This window comes from Seriola lalandi, unplaced genomic scaffold (genome assembly GCF_002814215.2).
Source record: "Seriola lalandi dorsalis isolate HSWRI2012SDOR001 ecotype SW California unplaced genomic scaffold, Sedor1 jcf7180002054946, whole genome shotgun sequence".
NCBI lineage: Eukaryota > Metazoa > Chordata > Actinopteri > Carangiformes > Carangidae > Seriola > Seriola lalandi.
Window position 1 is genome coordinate 65,846 of NW_019525497.1, and position 20,538 is coordinate 86,383.

The window sequence follows — 20,538 nt, forward strand, 5'->3', positions numbered from 1 at the left end:
CTACGTTTTATGGTTTTCACACGCACAGTTTTTCTCCCTGCTGCTCTCTGAATCAAACGGTGTCTATATGGGAGGTGTGAAGCTGTTTGTGTTGAAAGAGTGGAGAGAGGGAGATGAAGACAGACACACACACACACACACACACACACACACACACACACACACACAGAGGAAAAGGGATGAGCTATCACATTTCTACACTGTCAAATGCTAGATAGGTGAGTAACCAGACAGACTGAATGAAACTAGGTATGACACATACAGCCCAGAGATGGCAGGACATGCTCACTCCATTTCTGGTCATACAAATGGAGGTTAAGACTTTAAAAACTAAACTAAACTAAAAAGTCTATTAATAATATCTGGGGTCTAACAGTTATATTCAGAGGAATATAAACTATTCCCAATTCAAGGTGATCTTTTCAGCCCTCAGCCATAGCAAGAGGCCTGTCTCACATTTCTGCTCCCGACTTTGAGTGTAAGAAAAAAGAAAGGAATATCTTATTTTCCCCACAGTGTCCTCTGAGAGTGGTTGGATAGCATCTATTTGAAAAGATGACGTTTTATTTTGCTCTACCGGCTGCAGGATTACTGCTTTTGTGTGCATGGTTTCAAATCTCAAATGGCTGTTTTCTTTACCCTACTTTCTTCTATAGTCAACAGTTAAATATGACTCAAATATTTTTTTTCCATAGGGTATCGTAGATGTATGTGGTGGGGTGATTTGGTGGTGATTTCATTCCAGACCAGTTCTGGGAAGCGCTGGAGTTTAAGAATGGTTTTAATTTAGGATATTTTTATCATGATATATGGATACGTGTTCTCAAAGTTCAGTTGTTATTGTGTTTGAGTGTTGACTTTCATATTATTTATGTTTTTGCCTCATGGGTCCTTTTCAGCTGTTTGGGCACCGGAGCAGCTAAATTCCTCGAAAATGAGTCTACATAATGCATGAAAACCATTAAAAGAAAGCCGAAGTGTAGGTTTTGAGATGGTGACTGCGCAGATACATTTGTGTGAAAAGATATGTTCCAGACAGACATTAAAAGCGTGCGATTGTGTTGCAGGAAATGCATACCTCAACTATAGTGGTTTTGGCTGCCTTGCACATGGGCTGATTGAAGTTCCTGGCTGTTTTCCTGACAGAGATGAGAAAGACAGATGTGATGTTGAAATAAATTTGAGGTAAGGGAAAAATTCAACCAAAACAGCTCAAAAACTCTCAACACGATATCCAATGTCACAGTATAAGCTGGGAGTTTACTGGAGGACAGTGCTCTCTTGTGGAGAAAGACTTTACTACACCTACTAACTTCCCTTATTCACATACACCAAGCACATGCTGATTGTTGTGCAAACACAACCAAGGTGATTAAGCTGAATCCTTTACAACATAAATAATGGCTTTGCCATGATACAACATGTCTGTTCTAATGATGTGTGATCTGTACAGATATTCCTGTTTAGTGCAGGATTTTAGTGCAACATGATCAAAACACTTTATTTGCATTGTGACTTCGGCAGTTACCTGAAAATAATGTTTCCAGCCCTGTCGGACTTCCATGCTTTGATCAATGCAAAGTCTCCGGTGATGGCCTTTTCCATGATGTAGTGCCTGCCATTGAACTCTTGCACCTGTGCACAATGACAGCACAGTTCAAGTTTACGTTGCACTGAACACAGTCAAGGCTGAACAAGGTGACCTGTTTTTATGTTCACTTGGCCTAAATACTTGAGTCCAGACCTAGATTAGTCATTACTGAGCACAAGAAATTCAAAAGCACTATGAACATTCATGGAGACACATCAGCCTTGTGTGTTATTTTTGTAAACATGAAGGACCTGAAATGTTTCTCTCATTATTCTAATGCAGTTACTTTGGGTTTGCTACAATGCTAAAGTACAACCAGTCAAGCAATTTGTAGTTTTCATTTTTAAAACATTCATAACAATGCAGGCTTTCTCCAGACATGAGTTTTGTGCTGTGCAATCAGTGCGCTCGGTTCATACATTCACATTAAGAACATGAACTTTTTGCAGTGGCCAGTCCTACTTAAGTGTGTTCTCATAGTTTAAAGCTGATACTGATACATGAATGTCATTAATATGATTTGTTCAATCATCAGGAAGCAAACTCAAACCATTTAACAAACTAGCAGGGAAGCTGGCCACAGGTCTAGAGAAATTTCTGCAGTCATCCCAAGCAAATTAAACTTTGCTCCATGGCACAACCACAGTAGGGAAAACAGCACCCTCACCTGTCTCTTCTCACTGGCGATGGCAATGCTGCCATCTTTGTTGTACTTGATGGGAGAGCCTCCCTCTTGGATCAGTGTGCCATAGCCTGTGGCTGTGAAGAAGGCTGGAATCCCAGCACCTCCAGCCCTGATCCTCTCTGCAAGAGTGCCCTTTGGAGAAAAAAGGGTGACAGATAGAGATGAGCACAATAGATAAATGTCAGCTGCATGTCTTTGTAGTACGTATCCTGATCCTTTGGATGTTGGAATTTAACATGTCAAGACTTCTTAAATGAATTTGGTTTGTGTGATTTGTGTGTTTTGTGTAAAGACTATAAGCATTTCTGTGTGTTTTCTGACGAACCTGTGGTGTGAGTTCTACTTCCAACTCTCCTGCCAGATACTGTCGCTCAAACTCTGCATTCTCTCCAACATATGAGGAGATCATCCTCTTGATCTGCTTGGTCTGGAGCAGCAGTCCCAGGCCGAAGTTATCCACTCTGATGAAAACATACACACAGTATCACTGGCTTTTAGGTTTATTGAAGACAGTGAACTGAGGCTTTCTACTGGAATTTTCATCATATACTTAGAAAGACATGTTTCACAAAAAAGAAGAAAAGAAAATGAGGACAAGAATCACAGTAAGCCTTCTCTACACAGATTTTGCATGTTCAATGTTTATATTATATTGTGTAGGCAATGCTCACTCATTGTCTCCATTGCAAAGCAAAACATGTTGTTTCTGCACATCCTGTTCTGCAGTGTTCAGATGTGCAACGCTGACACATAATCTCAAAGGTGCCAAAGGTGTCACCACTACAAACTGTCTTAAAGGGTGCAAAAAAGTATGCGATAAATTATTTGGCGTTTTGTAATTGTGATTTATCTAGGTACAGTTTTACTGATTTGTAATCTACATCAACTGTGATTTAATGTTGTTAAACACACAAGGTCCTGTTATATTCTCAGTGGTCCCTGCTCTTTGAGTGTGAACATTACCATAAATCCACAAAGAGGTTATCCAAGGTTGTAACTGGGCCAAGCCAACTGAGAGGGCTTCTTTTTTTTTTTTTTTTCTTAAATACAGGCAAAGTACAGACTAACCGTGACCTATCCACATCTATAATAAAAGATCATGAGACCAAAAGCAGCTGCAGAGCCTGGAGTAGTCACTGAGAAAGTCATTTGTGATTTTTTTTGTTTACCAACCACATAAACTGCACAGAATGATTTTTTGTATCACTACAATGTGTCATCAGAGGGGTGACCAACTGCAGACTGCACTTTAATGAAGCTGCGACACACATATCGATCTCAAGTCTGGGTTATGCCTGCTCCACATTGGATATGACACATTTAGACCATCAAACCTCGACACACCACCATGGTTTGACAGCAGGAAAATCTCATTACTAAAATAGTACATTGAAAACTCCTTTCTAACTTTCAGTTACCAGAGAAATTTATTATTGAATTATTGTGTCACTAGGGTTGCTGAAAAACTATAAATGGAAATACTACAGGAGCTATGAGAGGACTGACTTTGTGTGGCTGGTCAGTCATTCACTTATAAAGCTGTAGTCTTCAGAAAACTTTATAAAACACATAAAGCTGTTTTAAACAGGGTGTTATCTTGTGAGAAAAGATAAAAGAAAAACACTGTCAAACATCTCATCAAGTATTTCCCAAACTATCTGATTACAGCACAGTGTAAGCAAATCAAGTCAGTTTCAATGTCCATACTACCTTTTGTTATTCTAAAATAAAATAAAAACTGAACATACTATATTTTCTGTATATTAATGTAAAAGAACGTGTCCAAAAATATTCCCTCTCTCTTGTTGTTCCGTCTCTGCTCTTAATAATCAGAGACAAGAGCAAAGCTGAGATCTGCAAAGAGTGAGTTCTCGCTCATTTCTGTGAAGCTGAGAATCAGGAACTATTGCTTTGTCCTTAACTCTAATCTCAGGTCAGGTGACAAGATATCTAGGCCATGTGCACTCAAAATACTAAAAACAAGAAGACTGTTGCAAGTAGTCTGTCACACACACACACACACACACACATACACACACACATACCACTACCACTTGGTGGTAAAAGTAAAATGTAGTAAAACGGTTTGGAAAGTATAACTGATGGTGACATTTTGTGATCTTGTGTATGAAATTTGTGTGTATGTGTGTCCGTAGAATGAAAAATCAACTAAACGCTCACTGATCAGAGCAACTTCCAGCAGTGATCTTGAGCACAAATGTCATACTCTTTTATATAGGATCTGTTCTGTTTGTGTAAAATGACTGAAGCAGCTGATTATAGAGTAAATACAAAAGCTATAGGGGGTGATGGTTCTGTACAGCTAAATAAACTTCTCTTGTGTACAGCTAAATCCCTCTCATCTCATGTTACTGTGCATTAGAAGCCCACTGTGTCAGTGTTGTGATTCCCTCCACTCAATCAATAGTGGTGATACAAAAGGTAAAGAAATGCAGCCCCACCTGTATTCTTAGTATTGTATGGAGACATAAGCAATATTTGAGAAGATTTTCAGCGAAATTAGCACAATTTTTAAACCTCTTATTTAAGCCTCTTGTAAAGGACACTGCAGCCAAGCAGTAATTCCAAAGCCGAAATTGCACTTGCCTCTCAGTGCTACCAAAAATAGATCAGCAAGCTCCATTGAGCAAACAGTGTGTTCATTTACATTTACTCATTTTGGCAGACGTGTTTATCCATAGCGACTTACAAGTGAACGACAACACTAAAGCTTCAGTGCAGTAGGAGACCTTGGTGTAAGTACTAAGTGCTATATCTATTCAATAAGTGCAAGGAGATCAAGTAAAGGTTTGCACCGAAAGTGAAGTTTTGTTTTTGAATGGATGCCTTTTCCTTAATCTCATTCTCCGGTGATAAGTGGAACTACTTTCCTTTGTTCATGTCAACATCCAATCTCACCAGAGTACCAAAATAACAAACACATACCACTGACTTTTTGTACAGACTCATGAGAGATCATTGAGGACAAGACATCAACTCACAAAACTTCATTCATCATAATTTCTTATTCATATTTCTTTGTTGCAGTATTTCACACCTGAATTAAGATTTAGGTAATAGCCATGTTTATTTTGTTAAGCAGTGAAGAATTATTACTTATTCCTGGGATAACACTAGTAATACAAGTGTAAAATCATTTCACTGACACTACAAAACATAACTACTTCTTTCACCTTCCAGCCATCTTCCCTACAGAGCCAGGCAATTTAAACACGACTCAGCTGTGACAAAGAAAACAGTAGATGTACAATACATAGGACTGGTAACTTTAATAACCTCCCCACCCCTGGTTTGCAAAGTAAACCAGATACGTGCCTGTCTCTGTCTAAAAGCCTCAGAGCAGTATTCACACAGACACGGTATGTACAACGGTACAAAATGTACTACAGTGCTAACTAAATAAACATGTAGACTGCGTTGTGTATAAGAAATCTCACTATGTTGGAAGTTGCTCAGAAACACTCAGAAACTACACAAAAGAGACAATCTGGCAATAAAACAATTTGCAAGTGGTTACAGTTTTCCCCAACAAGTATTGTCTGCAGAGGGAGAACACTGACTGGAGCAATGACTGTTCAGAAGGATGGCCTGATTCAAGCAAACAATCTGAAGAATCAATATCCACTAAAAATCAAGGTCCACAAGAAAAGTCTAGTGAAGCACACTAACACACACTTCACGGGTCAGTGTTTTTCAGGCTGAAACAACTACTGACGCAGAGAACTGTGTTCAAACAAGCTGTGGCATAGATTGAATAGTCTCTGTTCTACAGTACTGTCCTTTCCAAAGTCTTCACTTAACTACAGGTATTATATTTTGCACTTTCAGTAGTTGAGCCCTAGTTCTGGCCTAGGTAAAAAAAAAACAAAAAAACAATACAGTGTTCAGTTTTTGAAAGTTACTGAAAATAGCCGCCATCAAGTTTGACACTCAGTGCCCTTAGTAATATCAGTCCATGCACAGCCATGCAAAGAGGCTACTCAATGATAAAAACCAGCAATGTAGTGAAGGTTCTTCATAACATTTATTGATTAAAAAAAACTATACTATATTACTATTGATTTCAGAACCTTTTTTCCAACACTCTAACTCACTCATTTTTCTCAACATGAATACAAAAGACACAAAATCCAGCCAGTGCAGCCAAGAGCAGCCAAGTGCAACCAGATAAATATTTATGCCAGTGTGTTGCATGTAACAACTAAACTTAGTGATATGGTAACACAAATAGAAAATTGTATGTTGTGTTTAAAATTGCAGTCTTAGTGTTTATATTTTAGTAGATGAGATGAGCTTTTTGTCTCTGGCTCAAGTTTCAGTGTTGCTGTGTAAACAACTGAGGTAGGCGTCTACTGGCCGACAGCACACTGGGTTTTAATTACGGAAGAAAACTTGACAACTGAAATGACAAAGACTATGCAAGAGAGACACAACAATATGCTGAAAACTGTCCAGGAAAATTGCAGTGAAACCCTTGAGGTGTTAGTGTAAGGTTAAGTGTTTCAGTTAAGTCTTGAATATGGTTTAGTAGACTTTGTAGCGCAATATTTCGAGCAGGAAATGTAATCTTTTAGTCTTACATGGGAATATAACTTCTCTTTTTTTCTGTGTATCAATCATTTAACTAGTAATAATTGGTCTTAAAGGGATCTCTAGAGAATGTGACCTTAAATGAGCTGTTGACGCTCTTCATTTTTGCAATTTGTATTCCCTCAAAAACGAAATGATTTTCTTTCAAGGATAATCTTTATTCAGACTTTAATATATAATCATGAACCCAGTGCTTAGCAGAATAAGTTGCTACATCTCTAGGTTGAGACACTACAAAACAAAGAATGCAATAAAAAGAGAGAACACATAACAAAGGGCATTATGGTCAGCAGTAGCTGACTGCCATGTGCCAGAAAGAATTTCCAGTCTAGATATACACACAATCACCTGACCACTGAACACACCTTTCACTTGTGCCTGCAGCTCTGATAACTTATCAGAAGCTAACATCTGGGTATCCAGGCGTACGCTGCCTGTCTGAAGACACAGCGACAAGGTCAACAATACCTCTCCACTGTGAGTTTAAAACAGGTCTGTAGTGATGTGAAGTGAGAGACTCCACCATGAGTCCACATCAAGACAAAGAAAGATAAGCTGGAGAATGAGCAGCAAGGGAGCGTCTCACTCTCTGAATCCTCTTTCGGACAGCCCCTGCTGTCATTTGTCAATTACAACTAAGACTGTAAAGCATATGTCCGACACTAGTAGCTGACCTCATGAAACTGTATGTGTTCTGTAACTGGAAAGTACATACTTATTTTATTTTTCCTAATATTGAAAAAATAAAACTGAATCCAACTTTTCTCACATCACTCTTTTTAGACATATCACTTTTTTTATTAGGGAATAATACATGTGTCGCCAATACTTAATATCAAAAACTAGTGATGAATCTGGCCTTTTGTATATACAAGATTTTGAACATAGACTGAACTTTATTTTCATTCAACTCTTGAATGCACACCTTCTGGTGAAACAGATGCTTTATGCACATACATACTTACCCTGCATTGTTGCTGACAGCAGTGAGACTCTTAACACCCGTCTTCAGTAAACTGTTGATAAGATTCTCCGGGATACCACATAATCCAAAGCCTGAGTTGGAACACAAAAAATAAAATGTATAATAAATCAAAAATATGGAAACAACCAAGGATAGTGTGTGTGTGTGTGTGTATATATATATATACAAACCAATACAAAATCACACAGGGAAACCCAAAAGTTCAGTAACATGGTAAGCCTTGGATCAAGCTCCAGGTAATTCCAGTCCAGTGTGCATAGCATGCTGTTAAATATTTCTTATACTACATTGAGTGAAGCTGATTTCTGCTGGTCTGTTTTTTCCCCATCAGACAGACATGTGACACAGTGGAAAAAATGTTGAACAATGTCACTCTGAACTTGACTATAAATAAGAGCTGTGGGATTTGTGTGTGCTCTGTGTGTGGACGGTAATCAACCAGCATGCTTGACAGAGTTTAAGCTCCATTTGCTATGAAGTGGTGCTGTGCTAATTTGCCATCACTGTCACTGTGGTTATGTATGCCCTACAACTTTGAGTCTGTTTTTTACATATATCTTACCTCCCACCAGAATGGTAGCTCCATTTGGGATATCTTTTACCGCCTCTGCAGGATCTGAGTAGAACTGTGAACTTCTCTGGCTAGAGGTGGACAAGTAACAGCCACAGATCTGTAGAAAGTAGAACAAGAGGTACAAATAAACCTTAGACAATGTTTTAATTTATTCTTAAAAAGACCTCAGTCAACAGCACAAACCCACTGTAAGTGATTCTGGAAAAAAGAATATCAGTTTAATGCTTAAAAGTTTTAAATGTAGCAGTTCAAAGACCAAATGCCTGAGGGCAGCTGATATGTACAGTTTAAATAGTTGATCTAGTTCATTCAGTTGAAGAAGGGAAAGATAAGCAGATCTGCAGAGCAAATCCTACAACAAAAGATGTGGAGATTTAGGGGAGCCCACAGCCAAGAGTCCAAGCCCAACAGAGTTAGCTGACAACTCAAATTTAAAATCTTCTGTGTCAACAGAGATCAATGAAAATTCTACCTGTGGTGCTGGGACCAATTTATTACAAAACTATTTTCCAAGACATTTAGTTGTGTTTTACCACTATTCATTTCCCAGACACTAGTACAGGGGACTGGAATCATGAGCGACCTCCAAATACCCATTATACAGACTCTTTAGTATTACAGTGCTGACTATGTGGACTGCAGTTGCATTATCTGTAATGCTGACATCTGATATTACATATTTGAGATTTCTGGATGCTTTTTAAATACTGAACTATTTACAGCACTGTTGGTCAGACAGTGGAGGAGGAGGAAACTGCACACTACTTGACAAAATGAAATAACTGACTATCCATTTTAAAAGTTCTGTAGTTCTCTATGAACTACAAGGAGAAAGGCATCAAGTCATGATCAGCTTATGTAAGGTCAGTTGTTACTGTTGCCCAGATAAAGGTTGACATTATTATACCAACTGCAGTAAAATCTTGAAGCCACTGAGGTCAATTTTGACAGTACATGTTGTAGCCTATGATGTTAAATGGGAAGTTCCTTTTGTTTGTTCATCCGTAACACACATTACAGACACTGTCTTGATCAGAATTTAACAACAAAAAATGACTAATGCATATCATTACTTTCTCCCATTCCTGTCAACATTACATTGCTGATTTGTTTGTCCTTTCATTGTACAGCTTTCTGCATTTCAGAGACCAAAGGTAAGATTTTGAAACCCTTATGCATTTTGCATAAGCGTACATGTCCCCTATGCATAGGAAAAACTTCCATGCTCCTTTGAGAATTTCCTAAAATTGTTTCTTTACTTACGTATCAGCTCAGATATCACTTTGATTACCACGTTTTACTAATACTGCAAAGCTATGCTGGTAGGGGTGGATTAAGCAAACATTTCACCAACAACACACACGCACACCTTGGCACTGAACGTTATCAGCTATGCTGCATTTCAGGCTGCTTGTTCGACTAATGTTCATCATGCGTTTCAAGTCACTGATACGCGCAATGACATATGACCTCAAATGATTTAATTCACATCATGCATGACTTTAAATTATCATCGGTTTGTAATATTACAGCAAAATGAGATTTCATAAAAATGTTTTGAGGTTAAGTAACTGACAGCTTGAGGTCACTTCACGATATAACCGAAAAGTAAACTTAAGTTAAACAAAAAGAAAAACATAGGTAAATTACCTGATTTAGTTCACTTTGTACTGAAATGCTGGACGACAAAGAAAATAAAGGCCTCATAATATTATGACTTTTTAATCTTTGCCCACTTATTTGCAATAATCTCAATTCAACCTTCTTATTTCTACAACTAATTAATGTTACCGTTTATATACCGACCTTGCTCAACTGGTGGTTAACGAGGTTTAATTTGGTTCTGTAGGGACCTGAGAGGTTTTTGAAGATTATATTCTCCGCTCTGCACAAAGCTTTGAGGGCCGCCATGTTTTGAGGCTACACACGGGGGATGAGCCGGGGAGCAGAGTGAAAGCTCTAGCCGGTGGACGACAGATGATGCAGGCTGAACACAGTCGCAAAATGTGGGTACTAGCGCTGCTAGCTCACTAACAGAACAGTCAGCGCCACGATGACATTGGCTGGTGTGTCAATGGGCTGGACTTGCATAAAGGGGAAGGGGAAGACACAGCAAGCCGGCAAGCTAATTTAACTTTAACCCTTTCACCACCATTACGCCATTATAAAGTACTTGATGTGTATTTTAAAACGCGCTAACCTTAACGTTATTTAAAAATGTAAGGGTAAAAAAAGTAATGCAATAAACATTACGGCAATAGCGATGATTAAACGGTATACTTCGAGTGTAAAGTTACTCTCGGCGCGCGCACATTCACAGAAACACTGATGCCTTGGAAACAGACATGACATCTACGAGCACGTGAATGATCCCTCGCTCACGTGACGAATAGTTTTAGTCATGGCCGACGACTACAGGCGACAAGGTTTCGAGTTGGAGAGAAGGATATTTGAGTTAGACATCAAGTGTTCTAGTCTCAGAGCTGAAAAGCAAGGTATCGATAAGACGTTGTTATTTTTTTTCTCTTGTGACCATTCTTGGCACCTCGTATGCGTGGCTAACATTCTTGTTCAGTTTATTAGCCAACTAGCAGGCTAGCTAACGTTATCTAACGTAGCTTGCAACCATAACAACAGCTGTTGTCTGATGAAATGTTGCATGTTGACAAATGATACTCACCCTAGCAGTTAACTAATGGGTGCTAAGCCGTTAACTCAGTAACTATATAACAACGTGTTCTCACTGACTGGTGATTATTTTTGAAAACATAGTGTTGCGAGTTAACGGCTAGCGTAAGTTCGCTAATGTTAGCTAAAATGCATGATTGTTGACAAACGTTTAGCTGACCCTGAAACATGATGCTGCGTAATGCTAAATAAACCAGTGCTGAGAGTAAATTGTTCAAGTAACATTGCCATTTTTTTAAAATAATAATTTCTATCTTCACATTTTCACTACATATCAACTTTATCATACGCTTGAAAATGTTAGTCCACAATTCTTGCCATGATTGTATACTGTTTTGTCGCATAGTCACACTGCCTTTCACTCCGTAACGGTAAACCGTCTTCTGCTTTTGCGTCTAACGAATTGTTTTGCAGAAACAATGCGTGTAAATATAAAACGCCAATAATCAACCACAGTAGCCGGAAATGTGTACCGTTGAAGATGACCTGTCTTGATTATAGATATGCAATTGGTAATATGTTAACATATCGTTCTTCCATAGATGATGACTATTTACAGAATGCGTCTGCCATACTAGACAAGTTGAAAAGCTATTACAGACAAGGAGGGGAGAGTAGCAACCTTTCCAAGCTGCTTCAGGATTACACACAGGTACTTCATCCCATCAAACTTTATTAATTGTCTAGAGATGCTTCATGGGTGATTAATATCTAATTCTTTTTTCTTTCAATTAACCATTTAGTTTACAAAATATCAGAAATTTGTGAAATTTCCCAATTCAATCTTCCTGCAGTCAAGGTGATCTTGAAATGACACGCTGCTTCTGACTAAGAGTTGAAAATACAAAGGTATTCAGTTATGTATAAATATAACTCAGGGAAATATCCTCAAATTTCAGACAGCGAAGCCAGCAAATGCTTGGTAGCTTTGCTTAATTGATGACATAAGCAAATAATAAATTACCAAAATTGCTGTGGCTTATTTTTCGTTTTACCCCTATATACGACACACCTTTGGCCTTTCAGTGGCCCTTCAGTTTAGCATTTGGAGTGAATATGTATGCCCAAGCTGTTAAATAGTTACTTAACTGGGTACAAAGTCGAAAAGGTTGGGTAGATCAAGGAAAATCAAGGGTATGTTAAAGTCAGTGATTAGCTACACACTGTTAACTACTTTGGTTAAGGTGGTCTGTGAAGTGATCTAAACCTCTGACTGAAAAAAGCAAGGTTTGGAGAAGAGGCTACAGCTGTGGCTACCACTTCCTGGCAGATATATTATTACAGTTTCATCCCTTATCAACCTTATTAATGAAGAACTCAATTAAGTAATTTAATGAAAGGAGGGAGGTAACTATTTTTGACATCTTTAACAGATTATTGTAGTTTTGAAAATGTTATAGTTTTTTTCACATTGTATTCATTGTTAGGTGTGTTTATATATTTGTTTTCATTTAGGTGATCCTTGACATCACATTTTATGAAGAGAATAAACTGGTGGACCAGGAGTTCCCTGAGGACTGTTCACCATTTAAAATCCAGCAGCTTCTGCAAGACTTGACCGAGCCAGAAGTTTTGGCAGGGAGGTTAGCACCAGCACAAGAGGTATGTATATATGTGTCTCAAAACGATCTTGTGTGGTGATGTTACTATCTCATTCTACTCTATGTGATCAATAAAGTGTTTAGGATGAAATCAGGATAAGAGAGAACACCAATGTCCAATATATAGTTTGATATCTGAGGAAAAAGATGTGGAAGGCTATAAAAGACATATAAACACAAATGGTCCTACCTACTGCTTGATTATCAGATATTCCTAGTAAGATGTCTATTTCACTTTAATTTTCTCTCTGGTTTATGGTTTCATAAAACAGATTTTTTCACACATTTACTTCTAAGTCATCATGTGACATCACTATTCATGTCTTTGCTCTATGATAGGTGCAGTCTGTGTTGGGGCTCGAGCTGTTAGAATGCCTCTATTGGAGACGTGGAGCTCTGCTGTACATGTACTGCCACACCCTTCATCAACGAAAACAGTGGATCAAGAAAAACAAGGATACATTCCTTAAGGTACCATACTGTGAAAAGATCTAAGTAGATTCAGTAAGTTGTATTTATAAACAAAGATGTGGGCTTGACTGATTCTGCCCCACAAATTGACCTTTTTTTTTGGTGAAAACAATAGTGTACAAGGTTTTTTGTTGGTATGCTGATATTAGGCTTAATGCTCATCTGTCTCTGATATTTTTATCCAGTGTATTCAAGAAGGTGTGCGCTACCTGATGCGGATGCTGCAGGTGAGAAACTCTGTGAAGCTCAATGATGGGGTGGTGCTCCATGACACTGCTACAGCAGGCTTCCTGTCTGAAGGTAAATATGTCATCACTTATCTTTGAATAACAAAAACTTTTGCTCTGCATTTGATCATGCTCACTACCTGCATATGTTCTGCCCAGGCATCTTCTCAGACACACACCTGTTGACGATGATGTACATTGGAGAAATGTGTTTCTGGGCAGTCAAGTATGAAGACTGCAGTGCTGACACAATGGATCGGAAAGAAGATCGGCTCCAGTTTCGGGACATTGGCACTCAGATCCTCAACAAATATGTGCTTGCCTGCGAGGGCCCTCTGCAGGGCCAGGGCTGGAACACGGAGAATGCCAAGGAAATCCTTAGTATTTTACAGTGAACCAAGATGCTCCTGTGTTGAAGTTGCCCTCAGGCACAGATCTAAGTTCAGTATTCAAATGTGTGTCAACCCCAAATAAAAATTGAACCCATCAGGTGGGATGTAATGTTGTGGAAGGTTAAGGGGAGGCACAAGGAGTATGTGAAGAGGAGTCTTTGGATCAGTGTCTACAGGCAACCTAATCCGATTCCAATCGGCTCCTGGCCGAAGCAAGTGAATGAGAGGTTAGAAAGTATAAGATTGGTGGTGTAAAACTGGCAGGGGCTGCAGGGGAGGCTGTTGAATAATTTTTTGCCCTGTCCTGCTGAAAAAGCAGTTATCATCCTGATTACAGACTGTTGACTGGGGCACTTGTTTTGCTCTAAGAATGTGTTATAATAACATTAATATTAATATAAAAAGGTTATTAATAAAATTGACCTTTTTTTCCATTTTTTAAGATTGTTACAAGTTTAAAGATAATCCAGCTGGAAACGAGACATTGCACAGTAACATTTTATTTATTGTTTTGCCATTTTTTGTTATGCTTTTAATATATTATAATTGCATATACATTAAATATGTATGTGTGTATAAACATATACACACAAGAGGCTAAGAAAGGTGTTGAAAAACAGTTTGACAATGATGTATTCATGATCATTTGAAGTATGTTCAGATTTGTTCATACCAGCTTTGTAATGCGCCACTTGTATTCCCATCTATTGCAAGTTCCATTTTTCTGCCACTTGAGTAACTTTGATAGTATAACTATTAGTAGAGAATCTGTGATGTTTGGACAAAAATCATTTTCTGTTTTTTATGTCCTCGTTGACAATAAACACGCGCGTTGTTTTAAGAAAAAAACACATTTATTTTGCATTACAGTTAAAAATTTGCAGTTTGCACATCAGCTACAGATTATTGTAGAACTACATCACCCACAATGCCGCACTATCGCCAGCATTAAGGAAGTGTGACAGTGATAGGGACACGTTCTGTTTGTTGACATCTCTCGAGTCCACTCACTGCACCGTTTAACCAGTTATTTGCACATTATTATCACACATCAGAAATCATGGCAGGAACGATCCAGCAGCTCAGCGAGTCTGTAGTGATCCGCAGTCTCAAACGCTTCAGAGACAGGTACTTCCCAAACAGTGGTAGAGGTGTCAAAGAAGACATGAAGCCTGCTACAGACACGGAAGAAGAAGAGCCACAGCTGGGATTTTTGGACAGCTTACCGGTAGGACAAACACGACTCATAAGAGGGAATATTTTTCCTTTAGTCAACTAAACGACAATGGTTTGAGGTCAATTTTTTTTAATGTCTGTGTTTAAACATCTCATTCGTGGAGGTAGGGCGAAATTATACATTCTAACAAGTTCGACTCTCTATTTCTCCGTACAAATGGCAAAAATCACAACAACAAAAAACTCATATTACTGTAAGTGAGACAAGCGGGGTCAGAGGTCAGTGTGGTGAAATGAAACACATTTCTTCGAGCTTCCTGCCTCTACTCCACTGCTTTTTAAAGGGAAATATTGTATTTCCTCCATTACGTTTATCTGACGGCGTACCGCGGCGTACACGTGAAGATTTTTATCTCTTATCACACAAAACATATAATTATCTTATAACAGATCTGTTGATATTGATTGTCCACTGTTTCCTGCTGTCTCCATGACACTGTTATGCTTTGTTGTCCATTAGCTTAACTGTGGAGATATTTGTGTTAGGCCAATTGTTCAGACTATGTAATAAATTAGAGCTTAAACTTCTCATGGGCACAGAATGAATTAAACACAGCATCCAGCTTGTCATGTGGGCACATACCAGAATATGGACTCACTTGTTAATGTGAGTCCATATAGTGAATATGGACTCACTTGTTAATGTGAGTCCATATAGTGAATATGGACTCACTTGTTAATGGCCTGTCCCCCAAAAGGTGGACCTACAGTTCCTGATTATGACCCTTCTGTCTCCTGCTGTTATCTGCCGCCTGGGAGCCACCAGTCGGTACTGGAGGGCCATGGTTAGAGATCCATTACTGTGGAGATATTTCCTGCTCAGGGACATGCCCTACTGGCCCTCCATTGATCACGTGACCATGCCCCAACTGGAGTTGTTGGATGTACCACTTGTCAATGAAGATGAGAACTTGGATGATAGAAAAGAAGGGGAGGACAAAGGGATGGAATCGAAATTTGACTACATGTCAGAGTGGGTATCTTTTTCTCTTCTCCTGTATCGGGATCAGTTGGTAACTGTTGGACAGAAAGTTTTTTTGACGACTTTTTTTTGCCTCAACAGATACCTGAAAGGCTGCCCATCCTGCAGACAGCAGTGGCTCCCTTCACGACCAGCGTATCAGCTTGTGACTTCATTTCTTCAGTCTCTGGTGCCATCGTCTGAACCACGTTATGCCATGTTTGGCCCTGGCATGGAGCACCTGGATGTCTCTTTGGTCACAAGGCTCATGTATGCCCCAGATGTGCTTCCTGTGTCTGGCACTCCACACAGACAGATAAATGGTGAGATAAATTTGATGTTGAGTGCTGGTGATGAAGGATAAACTTCTCCTGGTCCTTTTTAATCTTTAAAATCCTAACTACCTTGAATCAAAAAATAAATAAATCCAGCTTCTTCTTAAAAAGAGGCTGTCACTGGGATCCAATTGTTGTATATCCAAACTATAAATTGAGACAAATACTATATTAATGAATTTCACACATAGACTCAATCAGGTGACAAATTATTGTAAAACAAATAACTTTATCTTACTTGTTGTAGGTTTATTTACCTACCATTAGGTGGCAGTATTGGCCCATATTTATTATCTAACTTGTCACTATCAGTAAAGATACCCCAAGAATATAACTAAACTAGCCGCTAATGAACCTTCTTTTATCCTAGGTGTCGGCTCAGGGATCAGTTACATGTTCAACAACCAACATAAATTTAATATCCTGACTCTGTACTCAACCAACAGGTAAACTCATAGCATTTAAAGTTATCACATTAGCTGCGTTTGTTTGTTATCTTTCTCTGCATGTTATTGTGGATGTTTCACAGTCATTAAACCTTGTCTGTCTGCAGGGCAGAGAGGGAAAGAGCCAGAGTGGAGCAGCAGAGCATCAGTAATAAACTTTTTACCTGTGATGGAGCAGACGACTCAGGCTACCCAATCTACAGCCCCGCCCCTCAGGTCCAGCAGGTGTGCCAAGTGGTGGATGGTTTCATCTATGTAGCCAATGCAGAGCCAGGGAAAGGTGAGATAAAGCATTTAAATTTGTAGCTTCTGCTTCTACCACGTCACTTTGTGCACTTTGGTTGTTGAATGACCAGCACAGCACATTGGCATGAACGAGCGTGTCGTAAACAGGTGGAGGGATGTCCGAGGTGGCTCAGATCCGGGCTGTGCTGAGCTCTGCCGGGGGTTCCACATCCAGACCTCTGCTGGTGCTCTCCTGTGTCTCCAGAGAAGAACCACAAGCAGTTATGACCACCAGCCAGCAAAATAGCGCATACAGAAACAGGGCCAGGTGTCGAACTCCCTGTGTTGACATGGCGAAGAGACTCGGCTTACCGCAACTGGCTAACCCCTGGATGGTAAGTGTTTGATATTTGGTTAACTGAAAGGCCTCTACTGCATTTATAACCACCCAGTGTCAATATGTGTCCCAGATTTTCAAGCTGTGTTTGTGTTTCTCTTTCTATAAACAGGTGCAGGATACGGTGGCAGAATCCCTGTCAGGTATTCTGGAGGGCATTTCCTGGTTGCTGAGATGTTCCGGAGTCAAACTCTAAAGTAGCTAGTTCCCTGACTCCTGCGGCTGCCAGACGAATTAAAACCACAGACCTCATTGCTGCGTCATACCGACACCAAGACACACTACGGTATTTTTCTTGAGTAATGTGCACCACGTGTGCACTGAATGTCTGACTGGAGCACTGCCTGTGAAATTTAATTAATTGAATGAGCAGCGGAAGAGATGGTTTGCTGGCTATTGTTCATAAGGGAGACCTGACAAAGACCCTGATCTTATTTACAGAATGAGCCATATGAATATGAATTACAGCAGGATAGAAAGTTATACAAACATCTGGGAGGTTCACAGTAACCCCATGAGCTGGTTTTGCTGAACACTAAGTTCTATGGAGCAGCTATAAATATCCTGCTTGAAGTTACACTAACCAAAAGCATTGCTGGTACCTTTACTTCTGACTTGAGTTGTTTATAGTCAGGAGTCTTTTGCCAGCAACCTCCCTGCAAAAAGTCAGCTTATGTAACTTTCAGACAAAACCTGCAGCCGTCTGATCAATGATTTGCACTCTCATACTGCAAAGATGTGGCTTTTGGAGCTAAACTATGATACAAGCAATGGAATTGATTTACTTTGTTTTAAATACTTTATGTTTATGCAATTAAAATAATGTTGCGTTTTGATAAATGGTCAATTCTTTGTGATTTTAAATGTTGACTTTATTTGTTGCACAATTAGTTTGTTCTACAAAATTTTCTGGTGGCTCACTCTTTTATTCTCAAAGCGCGCTTATAACTCACTGTTAAACATCTGACCAGTACATCACTGCTAAATAATTACAATGACAAAATTATTCTATGTATATGAGTCACTTTTTTTTTTTTTTCCTTCATTCTTCTTTCTATCTCATGCACATATTCAAACGTTAAAAACCTGTGCGCAATGGAAGCTATTTACTTTCTACTCACTTAACTAATGCGCCACTCTCTTGCCCTGTCGTTCCTTTCTTCTGAGCTCAGCACTGGCATGTAAAGTTGAATTCACATTTGTATGTCAGCAAGTAACCGTTAGTGCTGGGTTACCGAAGTCGTGCCTTTCTAACGGCCTTTGAGTTTTATTTTTTTTTTATTTCAACATTTTAAGGATGTTACTAACATATTTGCCAAATAGGAAAATCCTGGCAAACTAAGACTTTATTAAATTATATTAAATGACAAAATACAACCAAAGCCAAATCATAAAATGTAACACTGTAAAGAGACACAACTTGCGTCTCCAAAGGATCAGGTATTAAATGACTTCTTGACTAGCAAGTGAAAGGATTCCATGACCATGGAGATAGAAAATGTTGGAAATCAGGAGTTCAGATTTCTAAAGCATAAAGGCTTTTTTTTTTCAAAACTTTCTCCTGCAGATAATTCATATGCACAATTTTTAAAGGACTTGAAAATCTGCCTCTTAATAACATCAGCACATGTGGCTTTTTATGTTATCTGGCAACAGATTCTGCAATATCAAAATGGAGATACAAGCCCACATTTAGACACTCGGCTGGTCATTTTAGATCCGCATTGATTGAAAATAATTCAGTAACGCACTCCATGTCTACTTTTGTTTAAAACTAAATGGCAGCGCAATTGCAACACTTAAATCATCACTACAATAATGTCATAATGTTGTGTTTTTCCTCTGAAAATTACCAACTGTTTCATAGTTAGTGTCCCTGGTGGCAATGTTCACATGCCCTAATGGCATGTGAACACCGCATGCATGACAAGATAATGTGCTTCACTGATGCTCTTTTGTTCTAGTCCCCTAGGTAACCACAAATCATTGGCAAAAGTATGTTCCCCCCACAGCCCTTCCATCAGAAGGTTCCTTAGCCTCAACAATCATTTTCATAGACACAGATTTAGAATAGGAGCATGATTGGTGCAATTTAGGTGCATTAAGCTGAGCTGAATACTGGTGAAGCGGAGATTGATCTTTTTTTTTTTTCCTTTTTTTTTCATCACCGGTGAAATTGAAAGGGAAATGATGGGGGGGCTGCTGTGTGCGTACATCTGTGTGTAGTTTGTGTGTGTTTGTGTAAGAGAGAGAGAGACAGACAGAAAATGACTTTTCATCTCACCATATACCTCTGTTCACTGTAAACAGGATGTCTATCTCTTTAGTCCTCACTCTATTACCTATTGTGTGTTTGTGTGTCAGTGCATGTGTGTATGTGCATGCACGTTCATGCTTACACAAACTGTCAAACAATGAAGGTAGACCACAAAAAAAAGAAAGTACATAAGCCATGGGACCCTGTTTTTAGGGCAGGTATGCAGGGAATAACTGTCTAATCCTACGTTATTACTCTGTGATCCTGATGGAGCCAATGAAGGTAGTGTGACCTACCACTGAGCAAGGACTGGCCACTGGCAAAGTGGAAAGATAGTAAAAAGTGGTTACAGTCTCAATGAATGAAGACGTGAGTGAGTTGCAGTCTACAGATGAACTACTTTAATTTGAATTTAGACTAAAGGAAATAAACTGCACCAGAATTAATGAAGTTACTGTGTGGGTTTGCAGCCAGGATGTGTTGGATCCACTGCTGGAACTTGCTGGGGTAGGATATTTTCAAGGTCTGTTTATTTAGACAGCAGACTGTGGACCATTAGCACACGTCTCCACATAATGGTGCACGGCTGGGGTTTGGTGGGGGAGGCTCCCGGGCCATGTTTTGGTATTGCGAATGAGTACCAGACCTCCAGCTGCTTCTTGTCCTCCACAACCAAAAGGGGGCCTCTGGGATATGATGTCACAAGGAGGAAACCCCTATTTACTGACCCGAGACATCTGCAACGTTATGAGGAAAGTTAGCATACCATGCATGTATGATGTCTATTGAGACCACCAAGAATGCTGTGTTTTGAAATGGCTCCTAACAACATAAAGCCTTCTCCTTTGTGCTCAGC

General features: G+C 39.2%; 3 protein-coding genes across 3 annotated transcripts in view; 2 read left to right on the forward strand and 1 right to left on the reverse strand.

The window, feature by feature from the left end:
- oxct1a (3-oxoacid CoA transferase 1a) overlaps positions 1–10,512 on the reverse strand; it is a 44,863-nt gene extending 34,351 nt beyond the window's left edge. Inside the window, exons 1-7 of the mRNA XM_023394182.2 lie at positions 10,253–10,512; positions 8,435–8,543; positions 7,853–7,943; positions 2,602–2,737; positions 2,259–2,408; positions 1,529–1,635; positions 1,079–1,139 (exon numbers count right to left, since the gene is read on the reverse strand). Of these exons, the coding sequence (XP_023249950.1) occupies positions 1,079–1,139; positions 1,529–1,635; positions 2,259–2,408; positions 2,602–2,737; positions 7,853–7,943; positions 8,435–8,543; positions 10,253–10,357 (759 nt within the window). The 5' untranslated portion in view covers positions 10,358–10,512. The remainder of the gene's footprint in view (positions 1–1,078; positions 1,140–1,528; positions 1,636–2,258; positions 2,409–2,601; positions 2,738–7,852; positions 7,944–8,434; positions 8,544–10,252) is intronic.
- Positions 10,513–10,808: 296 nt separating this feature from the next.
- On the forward strand, positions 10,809–14,674 carry rimoc1 (rab7a interacting mon1-ccz1 complex subunit 1). The gene is made up of 6 exons (XM_023394184.2): positions 10,809–10,941; positions 11,677–11,786; positions 12,590–12,736; positions 13,075–13,206; positions 13,392–13,506; positions 13,593–14,674. Exons 1-6 carry the CDS (start codon positions 10,848–10,850, stop codon positions 13,826–13,828), a joined length of 834 nt encoding a protein of 277 aa, XP_023249952.1. The 5' UTR covers positions 10,809–10,847; the 3' UTR covers positions 13,829–14,674.
- Positions 14,675–14,777: 103 nt separating this feature from the next.
- Positions 14,778–18,265, forward strand: fbxo4 (F-box protein 4). The gene is made up of 7 exons (XM_023394183.2): positions 14,778–15,053; positions 15,760–16,034; positions 16,125–16,345; positions 16,728–16,803; positions 16,911–17,083; positions 17,197–17,423; positions 17,538–18,265. The coding sequence occupies exons 1-7, from the start codon at positions 14,886–14,888 to the stop codon at positions 17,619–17,621; spliced, it is 1,224 nt and encodes a 407-aa protein (XP_023249951.1). The 5' UTR covers positions 14,778–14,885; the 3' UTR covers positions 17,622–18,265.
- Positions 18,266–20,538: the final 2,273 nt, after the last annotated feature.